This window comes from Apium graveolens, chromosome 3 (assembly GCF_009905375.1).
Source record: "Apium graveolens cultivar Ventura chromosome 3, ASM990537v1, whole genome shotgun sequence".
Lineage (NCBI taxonomy): Eukaryota > Viridiplantae > Streptophyta > Magnoliopsida > Apiales > Apiaceae > Apium > Apium graveolens.
The window spans coordinates 240,923,746-240,944,576 of NC_133649.1; the positions used below are offsets into that span (position 1 = coordinate 240,923,746).

The 20,831-nt window shown below is 40.8% G+C and overlaps 1 protein-coding gene across 1 annotated transcript; it reads left to right on the forward strand.

Moving 5' to 3' along the window:
* Nucleotides 1–211: 211 nt before the first annotated feature.
* On the forward strand, nt 212–6,541 carry LOC141713206 (uncharacterized). Its single transcript, XM_074516512.1, has 5 exons — nt 212–404; nt 2,658–2,851; nt 4,234–4,318; nt 6,124–6,189; nt 6,301–6,541. Exons 1-5 carry the CDS (start codon nt 321–323, stop codon nt 6,391–6,393), a joined length of 522 nt encoding a protein of 173 aa, XP_074372613.1. The 5' UTR covers nt 212–320; the 3' UTR covers nt 6,394–6,541.
* Nucleotides 6,542–20,831: the final 14,290 nt, after the last annotated feature.

Genomic DNA, 20,831 nt, shown 5'->3' on the forward strand with positions numbered 1-20,831 from the left:
ATTAAATAATTATTTTTTAAAAAATTTAAAAATCGAAAAAACCGAAACCGATAAACGGTTAACCGAACCGAAAATAACCTGTTCCGAACGGTTCAGTTACGGTTAATAGCTAGAAACCGAACCAAACCGAACTGAACCGACATACACGGTTCGGTTACGGTTTTCGGTAAAAAATGAGCCCAGCCGAGCAGAGCCCAACCGCACCGCACACCCCTGTTATACGACAGTGGTATCCGACCCGTTTGTACATCCAATTCCACTCTCCAGTTCTTGACTCGATTTTATTAGATTAAGCCAAAATTCGCAGAGAGAGGAGAGAGATGGCAAATCAAGGTGCAAAGAAGCGAAAGGAAGAGAACGCTCGTCACATGAAGAATCTACTTCGTGTCATTATCTTTTGCAATGTAAGTATCTCTTATATGTAAGTGTGTCGTTACAATTTCCTTATAGCTGAAATGAATAATCATTTTAATCAGCTTATTAGTTGCTTAAGATTGACCAGTTTTTATGACGATCAGGCTAACTCTCTATATTATATACTTCAAAGTATTAGATCGGATAACGATGGGGATTCGTGTTTATTTAGGGAGGGGTAGTTTAGGTGTTGACTTGTCATGCCAAGGGAGAATTCAGTTAATTATGCCCAGGCCCCAGTCGTTTACTGTTATAGTTTCTTTCGTGATAATTATTCGCGTGCAGACTTTGTTTAATGTGATAATCAGTGAGTACTGTCACTGGAGCTCTGTGCATAAGTCTAAAGAGATGCTGGAAATAATTTTTCCATTTTCTGAATATAACTCAACAGAACATAAATTACAAGTTCCTCACTTGCTTATTATACATAGTTACATTACATACTATTTTAGGAAATATAACATGAAATGACTTAGTGACCCTTACTCATAGTACAACTGCTGAACCACTGAGCTGGATATTCATTTCTTGACAACTTGTTATTTTTATAAGATTTTTCTTAACAAGTGTTTTTCTTGGTGTTGAGTAACCAGCTCAACTAACACCTTAAGGTGTTAGAGGAAGGCCCCAATAGGATCATATATTTAACACTCCCCCCTCACTCGAAAGCCCATTTATGGGTCGAAGAGTGGAACACCGGCGCCCATCTTTGGGGCATTATTTGCCTTTAGTGTCCACTGGGAATCGAACCTTAGTTCTTCCACCAGCCTAAGCTCTGATACCATGTTGAGTAACCAGCTCATCTAACACCTTAAGGTGTTAGAGGAAGGCCCCGGATCATATATTTAACAGAGTTGGCCGATGTCGCGTTGTGTTTTGTTTTGTTTCATCTGTATGTGATTTTTTGGGAGCCTAAGAATTGGCTGAGCCACGCAGGTTCTTCTAGGAAAGTGTTCAGTGTTCCTGCTGACTGTGCTATTGGCTGAAATAAAGTCTCAGTGTATCATCTTAAGTATTTAGGCGATGCACTGCTCTTTCCCTCCTGGAATGATGCGTTAAGTAGGAATATGTCATTTCTCTTTTAGATTAATCTCATTCTAGTTTTAAAAGTTCACTTCCTGTCCGTAAATCTGCGATGAAAAGGGGTAGCTGAATAGAAGTTTAGCAGGAGTGCCCAAGACACTCGAAGTGCTTAGTCTATCAGTAGTAGCTAAAATCTGTAGCTGAAGCTTATTATCAAGTAGTGCTAGTAGTTGCTGTGTTCTTGAGTTTCTTTTGTTAAATTGCTTGTGTGAGTTCAGTTCATAGCAAAATCTTACTGCGATTTAGGTAGGATGTCACTGTTGTCACATCGATAAGTCGAGTCGAGTCGATGGAGTTCCAGCTTGTCGAATAGTCATAGACTAGTCGTTGACCAGTCGACAAAAATAATAATAATTAAATAAATAATATATAATAATATATATCTTATATACTTGGTTTCCCAGAACAAAATTCAAACATATCTTTACATAATAGATATGTTAGCACAAACATATCTTTTTTCCCTTCTATATACTCACACCGATAAGCTGACTATTCAAATATATAAACATAATATATTTCAAGTATAATCAGTTTCAATCAATTTATACATACATTAACACACCCACATAAAAATATATAAGTTGAAATTAGCATGTTGATTATTGCTAGTAGGTTATTAGAATTTTTTGTATTTTTTTTTTCATTTTAAATTTTGATTGGATTTTGCATTAGTCAACCAACTAGTAGACCGACTAGTTGATAAGTGACCGATTAGTCACCGACTAGTCGACCATTGGCAAGTTGAGCTCTCCAGTCGACTTTCTCAAACCGACTAGTTGACGACTCAAACCGACTAGTCACCCGCCGTGACAACAATGTCGGATTTTGATCGTTTGAAGGTTTTGTTAGTGGTTGTACTATTGGCTAGACAGTTCTTCCTTTGTTTTCTGTTGGCTTGTCATTGGTCGCATTCACAAGGATTTAGTCCGCCACATGCATTTTTGTCTTGTATATTTCTGTCTCTTCAGGCTTCATTGAATATGATTGATACTGTTGTTTAGAAGAAAGCTTTGTATATCTCGTTTTTCACATGGTCCCTTTAGGGTTAGAGCATCACTGCCCCACCCCAACCTCCCAATGGGTTACCAAAAATAAAATATTGGAAAATGTAGGCTGTTCATTTACGGCCCTAATATTACAAGCTGGTGCATATTCAGGTTGTATACTTGTTGGTCAGGGCAGGAATCTTCTATTCTACCTTCAAATGGAAGCATTGTCTTGGCCTGATTTTGACTTCAGTTGCCTACTTCTTTCCATACAAACAACTTGATGCAATGTCAAAGCCTGCTTATGCTGATGATGGAGAGCTGTTGGATGGAGGGTTCGATATGAGCACTGGTGGAGTTTGTGGGTATGTATATCTAAGTTCATGCTTGCTTATTGCAGATGCTGAAAATCTCTTCCAGAGCGACTAGTCAATATCTGGTTAGGGGAGTTTCTCCATTTTCTCAAAATATTTACTCTACACTGCTAGAATTGAAAAATATATTATTTTTTTCTGAATGTTGTACAATAAGTGTTCTTTAAAATTTATAGTAAACATGTATAGTTGCCATGTTCACATTATGCAACAAAATATCTAAGTGGCTTTGGTTGTATACCTTTTCCCATAAAAGCAAGGATGTTTCCTCGGATAGTTAATCTTGTCTTGTGAAATAATGTGGAAAATTGCTGATTTTGTGATATTTGTCTTGTTGTATTGCTCACTGTTGGTCCAAAAATACCATGTCCCTGGGAAGGTTTATCACTTAGATATCATTGAATGTTAGTGTTTTGCATGGATTGAACATTAGTGTTGAGTGAAAGGTTAGTTTAAGAGCCTGCTGATGGATTGAGATATGATAGTTTTACATAAAAGAACAGAAAATCGAAATGATTTTCAGCCTTAATTGTGTACTAGATTATTTTCTGAATTTCTAACTGAACTAGCTCAGTCAGTTTTTTATGGCCAGGAAACTATGTGACATGATTTCATTTTCTTGGATGATATAATCTATAAATCTCTGATTTATGTTTTTTATAATTTATTTTTATGTTTCTAAACGTGCACAAATTAATATATTTACAAGGTTGAAATCAATATCTGACGTTCTTTGTGTTAAAAATGGTGGCTAGTGTGGCTAAAGTCGATCTTTAATTATGTAAATCGCCTGGGGGTTCCAGTTACTTTTTCCAAAACACAGTGCTCATGCTTAGATAGTGCAAGGAGGAGCGAATGTTTATGCAAAATTGATATATATTATTATGAGAATACTTAAAAGAAGATCACTAGCATCATTAAATAAGATGATATAAAAAATCAGTTCACCATGTAAGAAGAGGAGTCTTGGATTATGAAAAAGATAGGCTATGTTCTGATTGAAGAAAGCAGGAAAGTGTATATAAGATTTTGAAGAAATGGACTGCAGCATTTAAAATGATATAGGAGTTTTATCTGTTTTTTACAATTTTCTTCCTGTAATATATATGATATGATTGTGATCTTTGCAAAGTTCTTAATTGGTTCTTGCCAGATGAGAGCCTCACTTCATTATAAGTTTGATTTTTATTTCATCTTATCTTACGGAAATTTTTGTTTTTGTTTTAAATTCATTGTTTGTTACTTAGATTGTGGTTGTCTCTTGAATCTTGTTCTTTTTATGTTGCGTCCTTGCTTGAATCTCTTGATGCCCTATAGTTGTATTATCTGATCGAATGAAATAATATTGACCTTTTTGCTTTGATATCTTGCAGATACTTACATGATGTAATCTACATTACATGCTTCGTTCAACTCACTTCTATCATCTCTGATAAGTTTTGGTACATATATTTAGTGGTAATTTCCATCTCTTCTTCATATCTATCATTCTATGAAGTTTGAAGTCATGCATGTAGTCATTGATAGAAGTCTTTGCATGTCTTATATATACATATCGGATAGTTTCTATATTTTTTAAATACAGGGGGAGGGGGATGTGAGAATTAAATTCTCATTTGCATGTATTATTGATTACAAGAGTGAAGCTTATCTCTAGGTTGGTCATCAGTAGTGACTAGTGACTGGTGACTATTGACATATGTCTGCAACTTGTCAGCAAATCAGTGGGTCCACAAATATTGCAGCAAGTTAAAGATTTGTACATATATAATGTTTGATTAGAACATGTAATTCGGTGCTATGCCTTTTGGTCGGCATATTTTATAGACAAAAAGTCAAAATTGAATTCAAAGTTAGTACATATGATATTTAATTTAATTTTATCAAGGTTTGCATAATTTACGAGGATTAAAGTGATCATCTGGTGATATGTTACGCACACACTTAACAACTGATGGATTTTACCGGACTAATGTTGATGAATTTATTTAGTGGTGCTTCTTGTCTTTTGCCATCCATACATCCTTACTTACACTTACACACTTGAATGATTTAATAAAAAAAAGTTAGGTGTGTGCGTCTATTTAAACTAGGGTTAATTGGATAGTGCAATCCTTTGGTTTGAAGCATTGTCACTTTGATACCAAGAGTTTCAATAATTGCACTTTGCACTCCAAACAAGTTTAGGCTCGCTGCATTTTGCACCCTTTCCATTAATTTTCGCCGTTACTGGTAAATAGGTTAGGGGTAAAGAATGTTTAGTTACAATTTGACCATTTAAGTTTAGCAGATTTTTCATCTAAACCACTTGAACATTCTTATTCTTTTTAACAAGTCTGACCTTCAATTATAAAAAGTGTATATTTTAACCCTTTTATTAAAATAATTTATATTTTTTTAAAAGTTTAAGAATGTAAGAATGTTTGAAATATATTTGATTAAAAATAAAAAAAAATACGTAAAAAATACATATTTTTTTTTAAAAAAAATTGAGTATAATATAGTATCATAAACTTTTTGAAAATACGTAAATATTACATATTTTTTGGAAAAAAGTGTAAATATTACATATTTTTTGAAAAAAACGTAAATATTACATATTTTTTTAAAAAATTGAGTATAACATATAATATCATAAAAAAATTGGTTTCATTTGCCAATAAATATTATTCATGTAATTTCTGATTTATGTTTTGATATTTTCTCGGAAAAATTTAAAAATATAGATTTTTTTTTATTTTTTATTCGAGGTACGTTTTATTCAATTATGGAGTCGTTATAATTCTGTTTCTAACGAGTCTTATAAATTTGGAAAGATCATTATGTTATCTACAACTTTTATTTTTTACAGTTTTTAAAAAATATCGTTTAGAGGGTCGAAAAATTAAATAAAGGTATTTTTTTAATTAAAGGGTTAAAATATACAATTTCTTTAGTTGAAGGTCAAAAATGTTAAAAAAAATGTTCAGGGGTTTAGATGAAAAATCTGCTAACTTAAATAGTCAAATTGTAATTAAACATTGTTAAATTACTTTTTTACCCGTGACCTATTTAACAGTAACGGCGAAAATTAATGGAAAGGGTGCAAAGTGCAGCGCCTAAACTTGTCTGGAGTGCAAAGTGCAATTATTGAAACTCTTGGTACCAAAGTGACAATGATTCGAACCAAAGGATGCAATTAACCCTTTAAACTATATTAGTGACAGGTTTCTTGATTTAGCTGCTGAAAAGAAGTTTAGGTACTAACATGTATTGTTTACCAGATACCAGCATTTGCTGGATACCAACTATTTGGACTTGTAAAGGGGTTTTTGCCACAAGGTTCAGAGGTAATCGCAATCCTTTTTAATGTTCTATTCTCTCTTATTATGTGTGCAAGCTGCAAATGTTATTGCTGTATTGGAATTGTTTTCTTAATTGTTTGCAAATATTTTTTACAGGGAGCTGAAGAGGATGAAAAGACTAGAAAGAAGAGAGAAAAAATGGAAAAGAAAGCCTCCAGAGGGAAATTTGTGAAGGCCAGGAACAGATGATGTTATATATATAGTAGATGGTGTTTTTTCTTTGCAATTTAGCCAAAATTTTGGTAAACCAAAACCATTTTCCAGAGAAGGAATGTTAAAGGCCCGCCACTATGATTTTTTGGACCGGCTTTGTTTAGCAAGAATTTTCACCTCTGAATTTAGTGTAGAAGGATTAGAAACCTGTGTTGTCAAATACAAAATAAAATAGATCACACATGTTTAATCAGCATAAAAATAATTTACAATTATACTGCAAAATTACATAAACAATAATTGTAAATTTAATAAACTTCTTGGCCATTTGTGTGATCTTTCTAAATTTAATAAACAGTACTTGTTATCTAAATCCAGCCATATTTATAATCAAACAAGCAGATCACACACATATGAATATGCAAAAAAAGAAACAAACTCTCTTGAAGTGGAAACATCTTTCTGAGCAGCTTTAAACATCAAGGGGGCGCACGCGTCCGGTAATCATGTCCACTTCCTTTACAGATTCTATTTTTCCTTACTTGTAAACCTCTTATTTCAAATTCATGATTTATGTTTCCCGCCAGAAATAAATTGCCAAGTATATTACATGCATATAATGCCATGTAATAGATTGACACAAGTATGAATGAATGAACAAAATAACGACCTCCTGTTAAAGAGAGGGAGATACATAACAATAACACAAAAATTCTTATAATTACCTAGTACAAAGCTAATTTAAGTACTTCACCATTTTATATAAGAACCATAAAAGGCACAGTACATAATAAGGGATATATTCAGAGCTGTTCTCCAGAAAAAAATATTAAAAAAATTAGACACAAGCAAATTCATATTATTATTCTAACTTATTTATAATTTTATATGGTTCAAATCTATAGCTAATAGAAATGCAATTGAGTTAGTTGCACTTGCTAACAATTTGGGTTTTGTTTTAAAAAAACAGCTTGAGTATTGTGATTTATAAACGAGTTGAAATACACAAAATTCAAAATTCGGTATATTAATATAACACGAAAATTCGCTAACAGTATATATATACTTGATAGGCCAGAAGTAACCAAGCCCAAATAAAGGAACAGAAGCCCAAAGAGATAACACCCCAGGCACAAGTCGGGGTGGTCCCCGGTGCCACGTGGCATAAGACAAAAGAGTCAACTGTCTCATGTTACCCAAAATGGAACAATTGCATCCCAGCCGTCCATAGGTAAAGATCTCAAGGCAACTCTGATAGAGAAATGACACCTGACCACACAGTCCATCCGAACCGTCCAATCAATAACCAACCAAGAATTATCAAATGTCAGGATGAAGAGGTACAAACCCCAAAAATCCTAAATCTTGGGACCTATAAAAGGCCCCAAAAAGAGGGTTTTAGGGGTTGAAAAACATTTGACTGCTACACACCTATACACACACCATTACACATATTTTGAATAGCTCCTTCTTCCCTCTTCTTCTTCTTCTTCTTCAAGAAACTCCATTTCTTACTCTCACACCGGAGTTGCCGCGGAAAACAACCCCCCTCCGGTTCTGTTTTGCAGAGACCCCTACCTAGCAGGTTAAACTCACTCCGACCGCTACGGAAGCTGGGCTCTAGCTTACGTGAGAAAGGAGAAGACCCGGGAAGAAACAGAGTTATCATTGGCGCTAGAAGGAGGGGTCGAACCTCCGGTGGTGTTGTGTCATCTCCAGCTACATTACACAGCTCCAAAAGCCAAGGAACGCCTCTCTCCGGTAAGAACAAAACCCTCATTCACTTCACAGCTCACTTTTCTTATTTTTCCCTCTAGAACAGTCACACACCCTGGTGCACCCCTGTTACTATCTCCCATAATCTGTTCTGAAACTAATGACCACGAGAAAAAGCAAAACTTCGATCTTCGGAACTATTCAGCCCACCGTTGCCACGCCCAGGGACGACGAGATGGAAGATATAAAAGAAGAGCCCCCCCCATAACTCGTGCTTCATCTCAGCTCCAGCCCGGGGACCAGAGGATAACTATAGAGAAAGCAATCCACAAGTATGCTGAAACCTCTACAAACCCTTGGGGAAACATGACCCCGGAGCAGATTCAAGCGGCTATGGACCTGTGGAAGGAAAAGAACAAGGCTCCTGAAACCCATCCCGGGGACCAGGAAGAGCCCTCGGAAGAATCTTGGGGCTCAGTCTTGGACCGAATTGGCAGAACTAAGAGGCCGTCAGAGGACGCCCGAGACGAGATCAAGAGGGCCACACTCCGAGACCGCATCCGGAAGGAAGAAGAGGCCAAGGCGAAAGCTAACATTGAAAAGAGGGTCCAAGAGGAGGAAGCCAAACTAAAGAAGAAGACATGCCAGATTCATGTCTCTTCGGATTCAGAACCAGAGAAGGAGTCTAAGCAGGAACAAATGGCCCGGGTTCTCCGGGATCTCAAAATAAAAGTGGAAGGAGACGTGGAAGTCGGGGTGGCGGCCACGCCCTTCACCAGAAAGCTAGAATCCACCCCAGGGAACCAACACTCAAACACTTTAACTTTCGACTCTTTTGACGGGCTTGCCGACCTTGAAGAACATCTCAACTACTTTGAACAGATCTCAAACATATATGATTACAATGACCTCACCAAATGTCATTTCTTCGCTTCAACACTAAAGGGAGGGGCACAAAAATGGTTCAGCAGAATCTCCTCCCGGAGCATCGACTCTTGGAAGGACTTCCAGGAGATATTTCTCAAGAGGTTCAGGGCGAACCGCATGAACGAGCTCCAGATGTGCCACTTGGAAACCATTCAATAAAGAAGCAGAGAAACTCTACCAGAATTCATCAAAAGGTTTCAAGAATCAGTCAACCAGCTCTCCAACCTGTAGGAGAAGGAAGCCGTGAATATTTTCCGGCGTAATCTCCACCCGGTTTCATGTGAAGGTTACGTGAAGGACCTGATCCATAGGGAGCCCCAAAGCCTTGCTTCGGCTTATGCGATGGCTTCGAAGTTTATCAAGGAAAATGACTTCCTCACCTCGATGAAGATGAACAGGTGGATCCGGGATGATGATGAGTCTTTGGAACGCCGCTCCACCTACAGAAAAGAAAAGAGACACAGGAATAGACAGACAGACCAATTATGTGCAGCAATCTCGGGGGACCCCACCCCGGGATGACTACTCCAGACCACAGAAGATTGAAAGGAAGCTCAAGCCCAAAAAGGAGCCAAAATCGGAGCCCGAATGGACTCCACTCAACCGGCCCTGGGCCGACTATTTTGAGAGAAGTCAAGGGAAAACCCTTTTATTACCCCCGAAGCCGCTGCTGGCATCCCCCAGAAACAGGGCCCGAGACAAATATTACGGGTATCACGAGGATCATGGCGACACCACGGAGAACTGCTTTTCCTTTAAAATTTTCATTGAAGACCAAATTAAAAAGGGCAACATGAACCAGTACCTACAAAGAATTTGTAAGACTCGATGACAGAGATAAGCCCTCTAGCAGCGGGAAACACGTGGTCAACATGATCTTCGGAGGAACCTCCTCTCCACCCCGGAGTCCAGATGTGGACAATGATATCCTGATGATCCAACCTGCTGAAGATGAACGCATATATTTCTCTAATGCCGATTATGAGGGCCAGGATCCCGAACACAACCAAGCCTTGGTCGTGACTCTCGACATTGCCGACAACGAGGTACAAAGAATTTTGGTTGATAACGGTTCCTCAGCTAACATTATCTTTGAGCATACCCTTAACAGGATAAAGTTGGGACACCTCCACATTGATCCATGCCTCGAAGACCCTCTCTATGGATTCAGGAACAATATGATCCCGATCCGCGGGGTAATATACCTCCCCATGGTCTTTGGTGCCGCACCCCGACAGGTATCTCATGTCATGAAGTTCTACGTGATAAGTGATGCATCCTCTTACAACATGATTCTGGGAAGACCCACCATCACCAAGCTCCGGGCCATCCCGTCTACAATTCACTTAAAGCTGAAGTTTCCCAACTCGGGAGGCATCAGGAGAACTCAGAGGGGACCGGGAAACATCTGGAAAATGCTACGGACAAACATTGGTCATGGCCGAAACTGACCCTAGAAAACAGAACGAAGGCAATGGCCTTACCCAAAGGCCAAATCCGCAAGAAGCATCGCGAACATCTCAGCAAAAGGCTAAAGTTGGACGTCAACATGATAGAGGATTCGAGATACAGCGTAACCAACGCCGATGCCCGGATACAGAAATTTATGGAAATAAAAGAGAAAATCAAGGTAGAACCTGCTACCCAGACGGTGGAGATAGAGTTGGAGCCCGAGAACCCGACCCGGAAGTTGAAAATTGGAAAAGGCCTAGAGACATCCCTTCCAGGAAGAGCTCATCTTGCTGTTAAGGGAATATGCGGATGTATTCGCATGGGCACCGGAAGATATGCCCGGAATTGACCAGTCCGTGGTAATGCACAGTCTGGACGTAGACCCGAGGAAAAGACCGATCAAACAGAAAAGGAGAAACTTTACCCCCAAGCGACAGCAAGCAATAGACGAAGAAATGGAGAAGTTGCTCAGGGCCGACATCATCTACGAAATCAAGTATCCCGACTGGCTCGCCTAATGTGGTGCTAGTCAAGAAACCGAATGGAAAGTGGAGAATGTGTGTCGACTACACGAGCCTCAACGCTGCATGCCCCAAAGATTCCTATCCCCTCCCAAACATTGATCAGCTAATCGACGCAACTTCGAGCCACACCATGCTCAACTTTATGGACGCCTTTTCAGGATACAACCAGGTCCACATGAATCCCGAAGACATCGCCAAAACAGCCTTCATCACTCATAGGGCAGCCTATGCCTTCATCATGATGCCCTTCGGGCTCATTAACGTCGGAGCCACCTACCAGAAAATGATGAACACAATTTTCAAAAGCCTAACTGGGGAGGAACATGGAGTCTTATGTGGAAGACATGATTTCCAAGTCGCTCACAGTCCTGGATCATATAAAGGACCTCAAGGAGTGTTTCGACAACCTGAGGAGATACAACATGAAGTTGAACCCGGAGAAATGTGCTTTAGGAGTACCTTCGGGAAAATTCATGGGCTTCTTGGTCAGCGAAAGAGGAATGGAAGCAAACCCGTAGAAAATCAATGCCATAATAGAAATGAAGATACCTCACACTCAGAAGGACATCCAGAAGTTGGCTGGGTGCCTGGCGGCCCTACGCAGGTTCATCCCGAAGCTGGCGGAAAGATGTCTCTCATTCTTTGAGTTACTAAAAGGCACCCAGAACAAGAAGTTAGTGGATTGGACCCCAGAATGCCACGCAGCTTTTGAAGAAATCAAGAGGCACCTGATGAACCCCCCGGTGCTATCAAAAGCCGAGCCCGGTGAGCCTTTATCCCTCTACCTCGCCGCCGGCCCCAAGGCTTCTCTCTTCAGCCCTAGTCCGGGAGGAAGGAGGAATGCAAAGTCCCATCTACTATGTCAGCCAAGTCCTCAAGGACGCCGAGACTCGGTACCTAAACTTGGAAAAATTCGCCTTGGCCCTCGTACACTCCAGCAGGAAACTGAGGCAATACTTCCAAGGCCGAGAAATTAGGGTGGTCACAGATCAGCAGCTCAGGAAGATCATCCACAAGCCAGACACCTCCGGAAGGCTAGTTAACTGGGCCATTGAATTAACCCAATTTAACATCAAGTTTGTGCCACGGACGGTGATAAAGTCCTAGGCCTTAGCAGAATTTTATTATCGAATGCACCTTCCCGGAGCCGCAACCACCTGCTTCCCACGAGATAGCCAGGAAGAAGCCAACCCAGGAACGGATTGCTGGAAGCTCTACATAGAAGGATCATCCACGACCGAAAGGTCCAGAGCGGGCCTCATCCGTAACAGCCCGGAGGGCTTCACCATTCAACAGGAAATAACTTTTGCCTTCAAGGCAACGAACAATCAGGCTAAATATGAGGCACTCATCTCCGGGCTCAAATTGGCAAAATCTCTTGGTATTTCAAAGATGATATCGTCTACAGTGATTCTCAGATTGTGGTCAAGCAAATCAGTGGAGAATATATTGCGAAAGATCCAACATTGGCACAATACCAGGAAATGGTGCGGAATATCCTGGAAGCCACCCCTGACATCACCATACTTCAGATCAATAGAGAAGAGAACTCCAAAGCAGACTAGCTGTCCAAGCTCGTACAAAATATTTCGGACCTCGCTAGTTCAGTGTACTTCGAAGAACTTAAGGCACCCAGCACAGAGCGAGCTGAGGTCCTATGCATCGGGAGCTCAGACAATTGGACTGACCCCTACATAGCTTACTTAAGGGACGCGACGTTCCCGGAAGACCAGAACAAGGCCAGATACTTAAAGCACAAAGCTACTCGTTTCTTCCTGGAAGACGGTCAGTTATATAGAAGAACCTTTTCAGCACCCACCCTGAAGTATGTGGACCCGGATGAGGCAAATTATTGCCTCCGGAAAGTTCATGAAGGCATCTGGGAGACCACCTGGCGGCCAAAGCTCTAGCTTACAAAGTCATCAGGCAAGGATATTACTGGCCCACAGTCCACTCCGACTCCATCGCCTATGTTAAGAAGTGCCCCCAGTGCCAGAAATTCAGCAACGTTCCCAGACAAAGCCCCAGCCTTCCAACATCAGTATTATCTCCGATCCCATTTGCTGTTTGGGGCATAGATATCATGGGCCCCTTTCCCCGAGCGAAAGATGACCTCCGCTACGTCCTGGTAACCATTGATTACATGACAAAGTGGGCAGAAGCTAAGGCCATGAGGACGATCAATCAACAAAATTGTATCAAGTTATGGATGCAATCGTCATGAGGTTCGGGATCCCGGTAATTCTCGTCTCCGACAATGGTCCACAGTTCGTCGGGCCCTACTTCAAAGCATATTTGAGAGAGCTCAGAATCAAGCACAAAAGGGCATCGGTTGCACATCCTCAGGGAAATGGACATGTCAAAGTAACTAACAGAACCATACTCTGGGGCCTGGAAAAAAGACTAGAAGAGTCCAAGAAAACTTGGCGTGATGAGCTTCCGAAAGTCCTGTGGTCCTACAGAACCACCCCCGGGACGGGAACCAATGAAACCCCCTTCAAGCTTGCATAAGGCCCCGAAGCTCGCATACTAGTCGAAACCTGGTCCTCTTCCACAGGGTCATCAACTTTGACGAGATCTCAAACATCGAAGGACTCAAGACCAAACTGGAGCTCCTAGACGAAGTAAGGGACAAGGCAGTAAAAAGGATGTAAAGCTACAAAGAAAAGACAAAGCTCTACTTCGCGAAGAAGGCAAAAATCAGAGAGTATAAAGCGGGAGACTTGGTACTCCGGCACACCGAGGCCTCGGACCCAGCCAATCAAGGAAAACTGCAACCCAACTGGGAAGGCCCCTATATGGTTAAGGAAGTGCTCCGCCCAGGAACCTACAAGCTAAGCTATCTCGGCGGAACCGAAGTCCCAAACACTTGGCACAGGGCCTGCCTAAGGAAATTCTACCAGTAAAGGTAGGGCACACAGTCCGGGATCTCCTCTACTTTTAGGCTATAACAGCTTGATGTAACTTTTAACGTTTTCCCTGGAATGTATTTTTGCTTTATTATGATTGAAATGAAAACTTTGCTTCGAGCACCCTATAACTATGAATAATCTCGTTGTCATATGATTACTGTCGCCATATTACAAAATTTTATTCAGTTAAAATTTTAAACCCCATCCCGGGAACCATTACACAAATCATGTGTACTTAAAAAAATTTTATCCAGTTTAAATTTTAAACCCCATCCCGGGGACCATTACACAAACCATGTGTACTTAGAAAAATTTTATCCAGTTAAAATTTTAAACCCCATCCCGGGGACCATTACACAAACCATGTGTACTTAAAAAAATTTTATCCAGTTAAAATTTTAAACCCCATCCCGAGGACCATTACACAAACCATATGTACTTAGAAAAATTTTATCCAGTTAAAATTTTAAACCCCATCCCGGGGACCATAACACAAACCATGTGTACTTACAAAAATTTTATTCAGTTAAAATTTTAAACCCCATCCCGGGGACCATTACACAAACCATGCGTAATTAGAAAAATTTTAAACCCCATCCCGGGGACCAGTACACAAACCATGCGTACTTAGAAAAAATATCAAACACAAGACATCGAAAACCATATATGGAAATGGAAATATATTTATATACATTCCCGAGGCAAACCAGGCCCCGGGACAAATTCTAACCGGAGTTATACGAAATCCAAATAACAAGTCTAAAAGCCACAAGGGCTAATTCTGAAATGACAGCAAACTATGAAAAACAAATTACAAGGCAGCAAAGCCTGGGTCTTCATTCTTCAGTTCTCGGGAGGAGGAGGAGTCCTCTCGCGACCCTCTTCGGGAGGCGGAGGCGGCTGTGCCCCGGAAGTACCCTGCCTCAGCAGCTTTGGCTTCTTCATGATAGAGCTCTTCTGCGAGGTACAGCTCTATGAATCCGTCCATATCACCACCTGGATTCTCAGCCAGATAAGCAGAAGCAATGTCCCATCAAATGTTGACCTTCTCAAAGATCTTGTTGTTGAGCTCCTCGTAGTAAGCTGGGGTACCCCGGAAGGACTCAAGCACCACCTCTTCCCGGGGCCTGGCAGCAAGCTCTTTCTTCAAGTTCTCCACCTCCGCCCGGAGGGATCCAACCACCTGCTCAGCAGCCTCCCGAGCTTTCACCGCCTCAGCAACAGCCTTCTTATGCTCACGGGACTCCCTCTCCTTCACCTCCCGGTACTTGTTAATATTTTTTTCTCCTTAGACAGCTCCTTTCACCGCGGCTTTATTCTTGGCCTCCCTTATGCGGTAATTATGAAGAATGGTGGAACAGCCGCTGATCCGAGCGTTGGCCTGAAAATAAACGACTCAGTACTAATGCAAAGATAGGAAGGAAAATAATAAGGGAACAGTCTTACCTCTGAAACATCCCGAACCAGATGATCAAGGAAGGTATCTAGATCCTCCTTGACATAGCAATCGAAGTCAGCAGGGGTGGCATAGTTCTCAAACATCTCATTCCGGCGATCATCCAACATCATCCGGGCTAAGAGGTTCTTCAACGCATCCTCCTCCACCAACTTTTGGCTCTCCTCCTCGGTAGGGCCCGAAGCAGAAACCCTCCTACATTGGGGGGTTCCGGAACCACCAGCAACTTCCTCCACAGCCTTTCTCTTGCGAGGATGCAAAGTTCCAACCTCTTCCTCGTCTAACTCCAGCACCTCAACCTCATCGGGCTCTGGGACAATAGGTGTAGTAACCACCGGGGCACTTTGCCTTACACTATTTCCCGAGGAACCAGCACCCCGGGCCTGAGAGCCACTACCCACACCAGCTGTCTTCTTTCCCGAGTCCAACTGCACATCGCCACCGATCTTCTTGAACCTTCCGGCCAAATCCTTGAATTGTTGCGACATAGCGTGATGGAAAGGGTTAAGGAAGGGAAGACCTGCACAAGGAGCAATGATTTTAAAAAGAAGCACCAGGGCAAAGATATGCATGAAGAAAAGTACAAGCAAAAAACTACTAATGTAAAGCACTTACAGCCAACATTAAACAATATTTTGTTATCTAAAAAGGTATCCCGGGTCCACTGGGCACCAAGAGCAACCATAAAATCATACATCTTCACCAGGGCATCTCCACCGAGCCGCTCAGATGGGAACCTGTTATTTTTTAAAGCAGTTTTGTACAAAGGCATAAACTCCAGGTCCCAGCCCCGGACGAAGATGAACTCCTGGTGCCAGCCCCGGAGCGAGTTCAACATAAAGACGAGTGCTTTTTTGGCATCGGAAGGGGAGCCCACAGCCATCTATATTAAAGGTAAACTCAAAAAGGGGAGGCAAGATGGACTTCTTAATCTTAAAAAGGTAGTGGAAAAGTTTAAACATGGGAAGATACTTCTTTACATGGCAGCAGGAACAGAATTCGGGGCCAACTGGGTGAAAGATATCCCGTAGACATCATGACACAAAGACTTGGTAAATTGAGGAAGGTTGGGCCTCATGCTACGTAGATGCTCTAGAGGACTTCCTACCCAACCACCAACGGGGCGGTGATAAACCCTCTCGTGAGGCTCGGGCCACCTCCACTCCCTATCATCCCCGAAATGGAAAACGGCCTTCACCAGATCATCTATCTGCTCAAAGGTATACTCGGAGAGGTCGGGATGACGGGGAGCTGGAACATATCTAGTCCGGAAGCATTATAGAAAAGCTGATCCATACGGGCCCCATCATAAGGTTCTATGCCCCCGAGCCTGTAAGTGGTAGTAAGGTCCCTGAAGTAGTAATCGTGGGGAGGACTATTCTCACGGGTCTAAATAAAGTAGTGATCTACGTCTACCCAAGACCCATATCTTCTACCCAAAGTTTGCCCGGGGTTTAAAAGGAAGGTAGGCAACTCCTCAACTACAGCTTGGCAACGGGGAGACATATTTTCTGGTTCCAGGGAAGAGTCACTTGAAGAATGTTCGGGAAATCCAAAATGGGGACGGTCAGGTCTACGTTTAAGGTTAGCCAATTGTTTCCTTCTACCCCTCCTAACCATATAACCCCGGAGTCTATGCCATTTCAGGAAGAAAAGGAAAAAGAAAGAAACACAAAAGCTACTCATAAACAGTTAACCTTAAAATCAAAACACCAAAGTACATCACACAACCTATACATACATATATACGCCTACAACACATGTCACGACAGTCACAAAAACAAAGAAAAAGCCCAAATAAGGCGGCTTCAAAGAGAAAAGCTCCCAAATTCACCTTGGAGAAAAGTTGCAGAGAGTTTTTGTGTTTGTAATCGCGTAAAGAAAAAAGAAATGACAAAGGTGGAGTATTTATAGGCACAAATGAAGAGGTAACCCACTCAACTGCCACATAATCGTGTCCGTCGAATGAAGACACGTGGCACAATCCTGAGCGTCCAGAAAATAACCGTTGCAGTTAATGATTACATCGCTGTAATTATTTAACAAGCGCGGCTTTTGAGGAGAAAAGGGGGGAAAATTGTAACGTTTCGTATATATACATATACACAGACATATATTCGTACAAGAAGCTCAACCACCACCTGACACTCCGGGAAAAGCGCTAAAAGTACTACCCACCTGTCGCATCTGCATCCAGTCACCCAAACGCAACCCCGGGGAACTTGTATCCAACAACACCCCGGGGTTAGGGCCACAAATCAAAGGAAAAAAGATAAAAAATTTCCAAGTGTCAAGAACCAAAAGGCCTACCCAAACACAACCCCGGGGACTTGTATCCAACAACACCTCGGGGTTAGGGGCCACAAATCAAAGGAAAAATGAAAACATTTTTCTAAAGGTCAAGAACCAAAGGCCTACACAAACACAACCCCGGGGACTTGTATCCTACAACACCTCAGGGTTAGGGGCCACAAATCAAAGGAACAATGATCAAATTTTTCCAAATGACAAAAACCAAAAGGCCTACCCAAACACAACTCCGGGGACTTGTATCCAACAACACCCCGGGGTTATGACCACAAATCAAAGGAAAAATGATCAAATCTTTCCAAATGACAAAAACCAAAAGGCCTACCCAAACACAACCCCGGGGACTTGTATCCAACAACACCCCGGGGTTAGGGGCCACAAATCAAAGGAAAAATGATCAAATTTTTCCAAATGACAAAAACCAAAAGGCCTACCCAAACACAACCCCGGGGACTTGTATCCAACAACGGCCCGGGGTTAAGGGCCACAAATCAAAGGAGTGATAAAATGATAGGCCAGAAGTAACCAAACCCAAATAAAGGAACAGAAGCCCAAAGAGATAACACCCCAGGCCCAAGCCGGGGTGGTCCCCGGTGCCACGTGGCACAGGACAAAAGAGTCAACTGTCTCATGTTACCCAAAATGGAACAATTGCATCCCAGCCGTCCATAGGTAAAGATCCCAAGGCAACTCTGATAGGAGAAAGGACACCTGACCATACAGTCCATCCGAACCGTCCAATCAATCACCAACCAAGAATGATCAAAGGCCAGGATGAAGAGGTACAAACCCCAAAAACCCTAAATCTTGGGACCTATAAAAGGCCCCAAAAAGAGGGTTTTAGGGGTTGAAAAACATTTGACTGCTACACACCTATACACATACCATTACACATATTTTGAATAGCTCCTTCTTCCCTCTTCTTTTTCTTCTTCAAGAAACCCCATTTCTTACTCTCACACCGGAGTTGCCGCGGAAAACAACCCCCCCTCCGGTTCTAGTTTTGCAGAGACCCCTGTCTAGCAGGTTAACCTCACTCCGACCGCTACGGAAGCTGAGCTCTAGCTTACGTGAGAAAGGAGAAGACTCGGGAAGAAACAGAGTTATCAATACTCGTGAACATGTTTATGGACTAATATAATTCGAGAATATACTAGTTGATATAATTAGTGAACAAATGATAAAGATATAATTATATATATTTTTTTGAATATTATCTATACTTGTGAACATGCCTGACATGAAAATAAGTAAATAATTATATACGTTTATTTACGAATTGATTTATTTGATTCATTCTTTATCATTTATATAAAATTTATATAGTTTTTATATTTATATTAATAAAGCTATAATATATACAATATTGTAAATTTATAATTATTGTTGTTGATGTAATTTTTCAGTAAATAACTTCCATTATTTAAATAGTAAATAACTTCCATTATTTAAATAAGCTCTACCAAAGAAAGAATACACTCCTATTGTTCGATTACACATAGACCTCGTTTGGTTTGCGATTTCTGAAGCTAGTTACTTGTAATGCCTTGAAACCAAATTACTTAGCTTAGGTAAAAAAACACGTGTTTGGTCATTGATAGGGAATAAATAAATCCTGGTTACGTAGTTAATGTTGTATTAATTACACATAATTTGGGCTGCAAGGCCCAATAAGAAGATATATGATATTCAGACCAAAAAAGATTAACACATTGATCAGGCCTGATGGACCAGATCAGGCCTGATGGAACAAAGAAGGCCCAAAATCCTGAATATTAATTAATTTCGTAATTAATTAATAAGGGAGAAAAACAGCTATTAAGATGAGTCCTGGTGGGAATATAAATCCTTGGAGATTGGCCTCCAAGGGACCTCATGGGATATGAAATCAGCTTCCTACTTCCTAGGACTCCAAAGTCCATTCTAATTCAGAGACTTGACCACCAAGTTTTATACCCCAAGTCCAATTCAAGGACTCCCAACATCTATATAAGGGGCCTCACCCCACATATCAGAACTACGTTGTTTGACTTCATCCTTGGCAATCAGCAAGGTACGTAGGCATCTTGTTAAGGCAGATCGAGTCAAGAAACACAAGAGCAGTCAAATCGAGCCTCGAAGTTCACGTTCCTTAGTAATAAATATAACAATTATATTCCTTAGTTTTTAATCCATAACATTTGGTGCCGTCTGTGGGAAAAACGCAACAACAACCATGGCGAGAACACGGAGAATGTTGTGAATATGTTGTGTACTTGATGATTACCTAAACAAAACATCTAAGTAGATTTTACTTAGTGAAATAATGTAGCACTCGACGGATAAGAATTATAGTCCCGACGGATAACTCTTTATAGTCCCGACGGATGATTAACTTATTATCCATCGAGTGAGTAGCTTATGTAATAATAAGTTTGTAGCACAGTGTTGTATGCACCTTTATATAGAATCTGGAGTAGCATATAAGTCATGTTGACTTTAACTAGATATGCAGAATAGGTTGATTAACTGTACATAAGCAATGTCTTGTAATTCTGTATAAGTGAAATGAAGTCAAGTGCCAAAATAGCTACCAACGGATGATTAACAAAGCTTCGACGGATGACCAAAATAGCTACCAACGAATGCTTAACAAAGCTTCGACGGATGATCAAATGACTATCAACGGATGTTTAACATAGCAGTCGACGGATGATCAATTAAGTCATCGACGGATGATCTGAAAGTCGACTGATGATCATATCAAGATTCAAACATCAGTTGAACAGTGAAAGTTGACACACAGCCATTGAGTTGGATACAAGTACACTGTGGAAGCCCATTAACTGGGTAATAGAGGACGAAAAGCAGCAAAGATCAAGACTGTTAGATTTTATATTTGTTTAGTTCTTTTGACTTTGTAATCTTGGTAATATATAAACCAAGAGAGTAGCAAATAGAAAAATAACTGAGATAGCTAAGAAACAACAACAGAGAAATCTTTGTAAGCACTATCTTTAGCATTTCCTGTGTTCTTAGCAGTTCTTTTTAGTAAGCAGCTGTGAGCATTTCTGCACACAGAGTCCTCTTGATATATTAAATATATCTCTGGTGGAATCGTTTAAATCCACCAGAAAGTTTTTAAAGCCTCTTGTTTTTAATTACTTATGTTTTGATTCATTCAAGTTTACATTCCGC